At 47.1% G+C, this 10,716-nt stretch overlaps 1 protein-coding gene across 1 annotated transcript; it reads left to right on the forward strand.

Moving 5' to 3' along the window:
- Positions 1-8,178: 8,178 nt before the first annotated feature.
- LOC149317090 (transcription factor SOX-4-like) lies at positions 8,179-10,174 on the forward strand. The gene has a single exon (XM_089518818.1). It carries the CDS (start codon positions 8,359-8,361, stop codon positions 9,631-9,633), a length of 1,275 nt encoding a protein of 424 aa, XP_089374944.1. The 5' UTR covers positions 8,179-8,358; the 3' UTR covers positions 9,634-10,174.
- The last annotated feature ends 542 nt before the right edge of the window (positions 10,175-10,716 follow it).

Here is a 10,716-nt window from a genome sequence, read left to right on the forward strand (position 1 = left end):
CAGTAAGATCTAATACTTGGGGATTGCTTACAAGTGAAGATTTACATGCTTCTGGCAGAAAATCATATGTTAACGCTTTTATAGTTTGCCTTTCCTAAATGAAATGATACAATGTATAAAAGTAAAATAAAGTGATACCGTTTCATGCCAGTTAGAAACTTTCTACTCCATAATGGGCTCTCCAAAATGATTTTTTTATTGTTATCATCCTCCTTCTCATAAAGAGACTACAGTTTATATTACAGCATACAAACAATATCAAAATCATAACAGTAATGTATAATAAAATACAATAAAACCAGCAGGACAGAAGAACAACAATTAAGCAAATGTAGCACTTTCCTTCCCCAAAGACTCCCTTCTTCATTTGGTGAAAGAAATGTGTTTCTATTTGGTGTCTAAATGCAACAATGAAATAGACAGCAATGGCTCTCCACCAAGAGGGAGTTACAAAGCTGAGATGCCATCACCAAGAAGACCAGACTCAGAGTCATGTTCGCTGAGATACCACAACAGAGCAATGTAATGAAACCTAGAATTAACCCCTCTGAGCAGATTATGGAATACTTTTGAGAAGCTATTCTGGTCCTGAAATGATGAGAGGTAGTAGGTGAGAACTGAAGATTCCTCTCATATTATGTAACTCCTCCATCAAGAGGAACATGACCCTGCCCAGACCCTGGGTTTTGGGTCTTGGAATAACACACCCACAGAGTTTATGTTTCATCTTCAGTTCAATTTCAGTTTGATAAGGCCTAGTCCAGCCCATCACTGTTTCCAGGCAGTGGTCCAGCAATTAATTGCAAAGTCTCTCCTAGGTCAGATGCAATGGGATATAAAGAGGACACCTATGCTTAGAAGTTAGGGACAAGGTAGAGGCTTGTAGACCAAATGCGGAGGAACTACCTTTAAATGGGGGTGATGGGAGAGGTCTTCCCAAGTTACAAGAAAAGGTTAAACCTGGAACCCATCTCAGAAATACTAGAAAACAACAACAAACTTGGACTAATGAGCTACTAGGTCACTGGTGTAGCTATGTATACATGTATCTTTTATTTACTACATTACAGTTCATACATAGCTACACCAGATACTCAGTAGCCCTTTAGCCCAAGTTTAGCCCAAGTTTATTGTTGTTTTCTAGTATTTTTGAGGTGGGTTCTGAGGTTTAGCCCTTTCTTGTAACTTTGTTGTTATTTTCTAGTGTGTGTGTGTGTGTGAGAGAGAGTCCTGTGCCCACATCTATGAATTGCATAGCACAGATGCATGGAGCTAAGTAAAAGTATCCCAATGTTACCTTTTGGTAGCCATTCTTATCTGTGTAGACAATTACTGAGTAAGAAGTGTCAGTGGTCAAATGTGATACAGTACAAGGCCTCTTCCTATGTTACTTCCCTAATTAAATGGCTGTATGATATATTTCAGAGGAAGGAACTGGCAGAATCCCATTTTTAAGCAACCCTATGAAAACCCTGTGAAATTCAAGGGGTTGCTGCAAGTCGACAAGTGACATGACGGCACAGATACACACTCAACAGGATCAGAGTTTATGCCATCGATGCAGCACTGGAAAAGTAATTACATAGCTTTACAATCTAACCAAAAGGTTAAATTATCAAATAAATAAATGATACACTGATATTGAAAACTACACTCATGTCCCCAGGCCTTACTCTTATAATCAGTTCAATTATTTCCAGTATGGAAATGCTGATTGAACCATTAAAAACATTATTTTAAGCAATATCTCAGTAAAAACCTTCTTTATCAGAACTGCCTGATAGAGATTTTGTTTGTTAACTACAGTAGATCTATGACATATTAATACTACAGTATACTAACTGGAAGGGTCCATTTTTTAAAAAGCAAGTCAGAATTGAATTTGATTGCCCAGTTGAACAGTAGCATGGAAACCTTTACATTAGATACCGTACAACCCACCCTGTGCATGTTTGTTTTGTATGCTGTACTAAATCCAATGGAACTTGCAGCTGAGCAAGTCTACATAGGACTGTCAGTATGCAGCCTAATCTTTTGTATGTTAGTCTTACAGAACTCAGTGAGACTTACTCTTAGGGAATTGTAGGCCTGTTACAGACAGGCCAAAATAAAGCTGCTTCGAGTCACTTTGGAGGTATGGTATTTCAATGATGCATGAGTCCTAGGAGTCAAAAAGCTGCACTAAAGCCACGCTCCAATCCTAAGGACTGGAGTACAGCTTTGGTGTGGCTTTAGGACTCTTAGGACTCATGCATCATTGAAATACCATACCTTCAAAGTGACTCGAAGCAGCTTTATTTTGGCCTGTCTGTAACAGGCCGTAGTTAAGAAGACAACTGCACCATCGCAGGTCCATACAAAGCACACATTGATTTGCTATTGAAAAGCAAGAGAGACTGCATTAATTCTATAAGAATGTTTCACATATGAACTATGTCATCCACCTGTAGTAACTTTCGCATTCTTGTTTTATATTTACAGCCTGAATATTTATTCTAATGCATTTAGTTCAACATGGACATCACTACAACACCATTTTAGCATATTGTATCCTTCAACTGATAAGAGACATCAGGCGTTAGGCATATTTGTGATTATATGGGATTCATTTGCACTGCAGAAATAATGCAGTTTGATAACACTTCAATGCTGTGGAACTCTGAGATCTGTAGTTTGATGTGGTACCAGAGCCCTCTGATTTTAAAAAGGCTAAATATATCATAAAACTACATATTCCAGAATTCCATACTACTGAGCCATGGAAGTTAAAGTGGCATCAAACTGTATTATTTCTGCAGTGCAGATGCAGCCATGGTTTCAGGAGAGAGCTTTAGCTTGCTGGCATGTACTGCAATGCCTAGGAGTGGGTTGAAAGGCCAAAACACAAAACCCACAACACTAGGATATGATCAATCCATGTATGCATACACATACACCTCTACGAACACATCCGTCCCTTAAAAGACTGAGAATAGGAGGTGGTGTAGCTGTGGTTCCCCTCCTGCCTTGTCTGGTAGTCTTCCCCATCCCAACCTGGAAACAGCAGAAATTGAAACGTCTACCAGCAAATCATGTGCCCTAACTGCTAAACTATTGTCCAAATCACATTGCACAAATAATTCAGTTTGAGACTACTTTAACTGCTCAGGCTTAGTGCTAGGGAATCCTGGGAACTGTAGTTTATTGTTCTCCCTGATTTTGTTAAGAGGTGACCAGAGCTCTCTGTCAGAGAAGGCTAAATGCCTCACAAAAACTACAGTTCCCAGAATTCCCTAGCATTGAGCCAGGGCAGTTAATGCAGTCTCAAACTAGATTATTTCTGCAGTGTGTTTCCCTCGAAGTATGTGTCCCTGTTCTCCCTGATTTTGTTAAGAAGGTGCTTGTGCTAAAGCAAATTGTACCTTTATGCGAATGTATGAATGAAGTATACATTCCAACTCTCTTTGAAATGACATTAGATGCACTTGTTATTTGTGATTCTACTGTTCTACTTGTGGGGTCTATTGTGAACTGTCTGCACTGTTTAGAGGAAAGCACCACCATTGAAGATTGACAGTTGATTGAGACCATTTTTGGAGTTGACCATGTCAATAACAACAGGATAACATTTTTTGAGAGCTATTCCCTTTCTAAAACACAGTTGTGTTGTATGATACCTTTATGTTGGGTCACTAATTTTGAGGACTAGACTGTATTTGGGAGATACTTCTAGATCAATGGTACTCAGACTTTTCATCCTGGGACCCCCTTTTACATCTACATCCCGACACATGACATTGTGTGTGTCTGTGTATTGTTTATTTAGTGTGCATATTTTCATTCACATATTCATGTCTATTTGTATTTTAACATTTTATAAGGCAATAACATTTAAATTAGAAGTATGGTTTAAGTAAATTCAGCATTTATCTCAACTTGTGTAGATTTTATAAATAAGTTTGGGAAGAGGAAGAGGAAGACAAGGAGGGAAGCGGAATCAGGGCCTCCAAGTCTTGTGCCCCCCTGGGAGTCCTCTCAATAGCTCAAATATGTTAAAATTTCACTGTTTGATATTTTTCTACATACTTTTAGATTAAAGCAAGTGATTTATGATCTATTGTGAGTGACCTGTTCTTGTTTAATTCCGTTTCTGCGTTGACAGAAATTGTGACATGCTGGGTGCTATAATACCTCGAAATGCCCTTAATGTGTCAGATTTGTTTTAGGGGAGGGGAGGATTGGGGATATGGGAGTGTATGTAAAAAATTCTTAACCTGTAAAGCAGGGGTAGGCAATCTTTTTGAGCCAGGGGCCGGGTTGCTGTCCCTCAGACAACTGGGGGGCCGAAGCCAAAAAATAAAAAATTAAATAATTTTTAAAAAATTTAAATAAATAAATAAACCGGAACAAATGTAGGACAAATTTTTCAAATAGTGGACACTTTTTTAAAAAAAGTGGAGGACACGCAAAAAAATTTTGCTGATTTTTTAAAAAATGTTAATATAAATGCATGTTTCTGAGGCTTCTATAGACAATTGCCCCTGCGCGCGAGAGGCCAAAGGCCCTGGTGGCAATCTGCGGCAGGACCGGGCTGGGGCCAGTCCCAAGGCCTCACCGGGCCGCATCCGGCCCGCGGGCCGGAGGTTGCCTACCCCTGCTGTAAAGCCACCTCAATTGTCATTTACAGAGTGTATTGCACCATGGAAGCCTGGTGAAGAAACAACCAAGGGAACCAGTGGGGTGTAATGGTTTGAGTTTTGGATTAGGACTCTGGAGACCAGGCCTTGATTCCCTGCTCAGCCATTAAACCCACTGGGTGACTATGGGCAAGTCACACTCTCTCAGCCTGAGATGATGGCAATGGCAACCCCCTCTGAAGAAACTTGCCAAGAATACCCCATGATAGGGGGTTGCCATTAGTCAGAAACGACTTGAAGGCATACAACAACAGCAACAAATGGTGACTTCCAGTAGAAAACAAGCAAAACTTTTCTCCTTTCCTCTTTCTAGACAAGGGGTAGAAAGTGCTAACTTGTGTGACTCTGTGTGTGAGAGAGGGAGAGAAAGAAAGAGAACTCTGTGAAAAAGTAAGAAAGCCAGCCTGGCCTAATGGTTTGAGTGTTGGACTAGGACTCTGGAGACCAAGGTTTGAATCCCTGCTGGGCCGTAAAAACCCACCAAGTGACCTTGGGCAAGTCACACTCTCTCAGCCTCAAAGAATGGCAAACTACTTCAGAACAAACCTTACCACAGAAACAAACAATATATTTACTCTGTGGTGGAACTGGGTGCTGAGGGACTGTTTAGGGCAATGTGCTTAGGGGAAGAAAAGCAAAACTAGGGTGAAGCCCGGGTGACCAGGCATCCTCCTTTTCCAGGACAGGTCCCCTATTTCAGCCTTCGGTCCAGGAGGAATTCCAAAATTTCTTCCTTTTTCAGCATGACTGAAAATGCCAGAGAGCCAGTGTAGTTTGTAATGGTTTGAGTGTTGGACTGTGACTCTCTGAACTTTCAGGGCTGAAGTGGCCTCAGCATGAGGAAGCAAGTACCAAAAGGAGTGAATTTAACATACAGTGATTTAGATTTAGTTTGGTTCTTCCAGTGACACACACGAGAAGTGACTTTGCCTTTCCTGAGGAAGTCAGACCTTTCCTGTGTTCTCCTCTTCCCCAGTGAAGTATAGTGTCTAGACTGAGGAAATAATAGTGCCACTCTATTCTGCTTTGGTCAGGCCTCACTTGCGATAGTGTGTCCAGTTCTGGGCACCACAATTCAAAAAGGATGTGGAGAAACTGGAGCGTGTCCAAAGGAGGGTAACCAAAATGGTGAAGGGTCTGGAAACCATGTCCTATGAGGGAGCTGGGCATGTTTAGCCTGGTTAAGACACCTCTTAACCATCTCTTTTCCAGGCTAAACATGCCCAGCTCCCTCATAGGACATGGTTTCCAGACCCTTCACCATATGACATCCCTGTTTAAGTGGTCAAAAATAGGAGGAAAAGGTAGGAGGAAAAAACCCGAGGTATACTATATATCACTAAGTACGATCTTAATAAAGGAATGCTACAAAATTTCTCTCTCCCCCCCTCTCTCTATATATATAAAAATTGAACAATTCTAAATAAACATGAAATGATGATGAAACTGATATAGGGGAATAACAAATGTAAATAAAATGTTCAACCAAAAGACACCTTGCAAGGCTATAAGGTGCTGAGGTGACCAATTCTTCTGTTTACTCCAGTGACTTCATGACAGTCAATATAGGGTGTATATCCCAGTAATTTTAATTCATTAAGAAGCCCAGCCATGCTGGCAGTGTCCCAGAGAACCCTGTTTAAGTATCTGAAGGGGTGGCATACTGAAGAGGGAGCAAGCTTGTTTTCTGCTGCTCCAGAGACTAGGACCTGGGCAATGGGTGCAAACTGCTGGAAAAGAGATTCCACCTCAACATTAGGAGGAACTTCCTGACAGTAAAAGAGCTGTTGGACTGTGGAACAGGCTTCCTCAGAGAGTGGTGGAGCCTCCTTCTTTGGAGGTTTTTAAGCAGAGGCTGAATGGTCATCATCATCATCATTTGTTGGGGTTGCTTTGTGTATTTCTGCATAGCAGGGGGTTGGACTAGATGACCCTTGGGGTCCCCTTTCAACTCTATTCCCTCACATAACGGGGTAAGGGCCTCATGTCTTTCTCTTTCCTCCCTCTTCCTGCTTTCCCAGCCCCGTAGTGGACTTTTACTAATATGCAGGCGCTGCCTATCCTCCAAATGCACCCAGAACATATTAGAATCATAGAATCATAGAGTTGGAAGAGAGACCCCAAGGGCCATCCAGTCCAACCCCATTCTGCCATACAGGAACTCTTCATCAAAGCATCCCCTGTGACAGATGGCCATCCAGCCTCTGTTTAAAGACCTCCAAGGAAGGAGACTTCACTATACAGTACTCCGATGAAAGAGTGTGTTCCACTGTCAAAGAGCCCTTACTGTCAGGAAGTTCCACCTAATGGTGAGGTGGAATCTCTTTTCCTGGACCTTGCATCCATTAGCAAAGTATAAGCGGGAGAAATGCAAACGGCGCGCATTAAGGGCAAGGCAAGGCAAGCAATCTCAGCTGCACTTTCTTCTGGCTCCCGTCTTTCTTTCTCTCTGTGTGTGTGTGTGTGTGTGTGCAAACCCAACTTTGTGTCAATTGGAATGAGGTCAGCTTTGGAGCTTCTCATTGCACGCGGTGATTATTATTACCTCGGCTTCCAAGCCAATGGGAGCCGGAGGGGTGGGGTTTGGCACGGGGCAGCGTTGGATACAGGCGCCCATTGGCCGGGGCCCTCCGGGTGGCAGGATAAAGATGCGCCGAGGCGGGTTTTTGGGGGGTCTGCTGCCGCTCGGAGCTGGCAGCGCGAGAGGGAAGCCAGGAGGGGGCAGGGTCTGGGAGGTGTGTATGTCTCTCTCTGTTTGTAAGAAGTGAGGAGAAAGAGAGAAGGAAGGAAGGAAGGAAGGAAGGAAGGAAGGAAGGAAGGAAGGAAGGAAGAGGCAGCCGGGCCCATTCCTTCGCCCCCTCCCCGCTTTGTACATGTCTCTTTCCTCTCTTTGGGGCTCCTCCGCAATCCCGACTCAATGCAGTTTTTGCCCCACTCCCCGCTTTTCCAGCCGGGAAGGCGCTCCCTTCTCTCGCATGGCGGGCATGTTTTGCCCCCCGTTTAATCCCGCGCCGACGCCGACACCGAACCGCCAACAAACAACAAACTCCGCCTCACTTTTCCCCCAAGTCCTGGACTGAGGAAGAACCTCTTTCTATACATATATATATGACTTTTGTTTCGTTTGCCCCCTCTTTGGCGCTTGTTTCTTGGAGGGCGTTTGGTTGTTGCTTTTGTTGCACCTCTATATCTGAACTCCGTTTTTTTGAGTAACTCTCCGAACTCTCTTTTAAGGGCAGCCCTGAACTCCCCGGTTGTTGCTGTTGTTGGGGGTTAGTAGCAGGGTCTACACTTGGACTCCTTTTGGAGAGTTTTTACATTATTATTATTATTATTATTATTATTTGGCGGTGCCCTTGAAAGAGCTGAGAGAGAGAGGAGTGGGCGTGTTGCCGGGGCAGAGAAGAAGAGCCCGCTCCTTCCAGCAGACGGAGAGCAAGCAAGCAAGGAAGGGGGCAAAGGAAGGGAAGGAGGAGAAAGCGACTTGAGGAGGGGAGAGTAAAAGCCTGACCCGAAAGGGAACGGCGTGGAGCTACTACAACTCCTCCTTCTCCGACTTGGAGCGTGCCTTAAGTTTGCGGAGGGCCGGGACGGAGCCTCGGGGGAAGTTGGCTCTGGGCTGCCAAGCTGGGCCCGGCGTGAGCCCCCTCGCCCCCGTCCCTCCTCCTCCTCCTCCGCAGAGATGGTTCAGCAGACGAGCAACGCGGAGAACAACGCGGAGGCGCTGCTGGCCGGCGAGAGCTCGGACTCCGGGGCCAGTCTGGAGCTGGGCATCGCCTGCTCGCCCACGCCGGGCTCGACGGCTTCGACTGGGGGCAAGGCGGACGACCCGAGCTGGTGCAAGACCCCCAGCGGCCACATCAAGCGCCCCATGAACGCCTTCATGGTCTGGTCGCAGATCGAGCGGCGCAAGATCATGGAGCAGTCGCCCGACATGCACAACGCCGAGATCTCCAAGCGCCTGGGCAAGCGCTGGAAGCTGCTCAAGGACGGCGACAAGATCCCCTTCATCCGGGAGGCGGAGCGGCTGCGCCTCAAGCACATGGCCGACTACCCGGACTACAAGTACCGGCCCAGGAAGAAGGTCAAGTCCGGCGGCGGAGGGGGCAGCACCGGCTCCAGCAGCAGCAGCAGCAGCAGCAGCCCTAACGCCGCCTCCAAGGCTGGAGAGAAGAGCAGCGGAGGGACTTCATCCCCGAGCAACTCTTCCAAACTCAGCCAGAAAAAGGGGAGCGGGGCCAAAGCGTCGCCCAAGTTGAGCCCAGGAGGCAAAGGCTCCCCCGCTCCTCCTCCTCCTCCCCAGCCGCCTTTCCCTTCCTCGGAGTCGCAGGCGCCCCCTCTGCTGCCCCCGGAGCACCACTCTCTGTACCGGCCCCCCGACAAAGCGCTGCTCCCGGAGAAGAAGGCCAAGCGGGCCGTCGGGGTCTTCGCCTCGGTGCCCTCCAGCCCCACCTTGAGCACCTCCACGGACACCAGCGACGACCCCATGAGCCTCTACGAGGAAGGCCAGGGCCAGCACCGGGAGGGCGGGCTGGGGGTCGGGGTCGGCCTGGGCGGCCTACGGGACCCCGCGGTTTCTCCTCCTCCTGCTTTGGGGGGCTGCTCCCCCTCGGACCACGGCAGCTACACCAGCCTCCGGGCCCCTTCCTCGCCGGCCCCTTCCACCTCCCGCTCTTCCTCCTCCTCCTCCTCCTCGGTCTCTTCCTCCTCCTCGGACGACGACGAGCTGGAGGACGACCTGTTGGACCTCCACCCGAGCCCCGGTTTCGAGGGCAGCATGGCCTTTGGGCCCGGCCTGAGCTCCTCCTCGGTGCTCGACAGGGACCTGGATTTGAACCTGGAGCCGGGCTCCGGCTCCCACTTCGAGTTCCCGGACTATTGCACCCCGGAGGTAAGTGAGATGATCTCGGGGGACTGGCTCGAGTCCAGCATTTCCAACCTGGTCTTCACCTACTGAGGAAGAGGAGGAAGAGGAGAGGAAGAAATTGGAGGGAGGGGGACCAGAGACAAGCAAAGTGGCCCAAGCCCCCTCCCCAAAAGCGCTACAACAGACTGGAGACGGTGGTTGGGGGGGGGTTGTGTGTGTGTGTGTGTGTGTGTGGCCCTTTCCCCCCGACATTTTTCTTGAAACTGACTTGGGGGGGCGTGTGTGTGTGGGGGTGCCTCTTCTGTGTGTCTGTCTTTTTTAACGACAAAAAGGGATCAACGGAGCTGCTTCATTTTTTTGGGGGGGGGCTGTCTGTGTGTATTTTTTCGGAGCAGCAGCAGCATCTCCCCAGAAGCAGCCCCTCTTGTCTAGCCAAAACGGAGCCTCTCTCGCCGCACTCCTCCATCGCCTTCTCCTCCTCCCACGTTTCTTTCTTTTTTAAACCTTCCTTCAACACACACCTTTTCCAGCCTTCCAGCAGCCGAAAGAATGAAATCCCCCACGTTTCCAGAGAGAGACTGCTGGCAGAGAGAGAAGAAATTCAAGCGGATTAAAGAAGAACTGCAACTCCTCCTGGTCGGTGGGGCGGGGTGGGGGGTGGGGGGTTAAAATCACGCACATCTTGGCCAGGTGGGTTTCGAGGGAGAAGGGAATGGGTTTCTGTACATTTGGGGGGAGGGGGAGGGTTTTTTCCGGGGGTGAGACAAATTTGCAAGATGAGAGGGGAGGGAGTTCTAGTTTCCTTTCGGAGGAGGGTCTCTTGTACTTCTAGAGAGTCAAGAGGGGGGGGGGGTGGGCTGGGAAACTGTAGCCGAAAACAGAGGCGTTTTTGTTTTTAAAAAGATGAACTGGAAGCTCAGCTAAAAGGAGATCATAATAAAAACGGAGGATTTGCACGTCTGAAAAGGTGACAGCGAGTGTTCTTAAAAAGTCGCCTTTCCTATCATATATGGAGAAAAGCCAGTTAATGTGTGGCATTTCAACAACAGCAAGGGACTTCTTATTATTAAGAAGGAAATAAAGATGGAGAGAGATCTAGAACAGAGCAAGGATGTGTCCACACTGGAGAAATAACCCAGTTTGGCACCACTTTAAATGTGACTTGGCTTTTTG

This window comes from Sceloporus occidentalis, unplaced genomic scaffold (genome assembly GCF_023333645.1).
Source record: "Sceloporus occidentalis isolate IW3139 unplaced genomic scaffold, rSceOcc1.0.p SCAF_3, whole genome shotgun sequence".
In the NCBI taxonomy this organism is placed as follows: domain Eukaryota; kingdom Metazoa; phylum Chordata; class Lepidosauria; order Squamata; family Phrynosomatidae; genus Sceloporus; species Sceloporus occidentalis.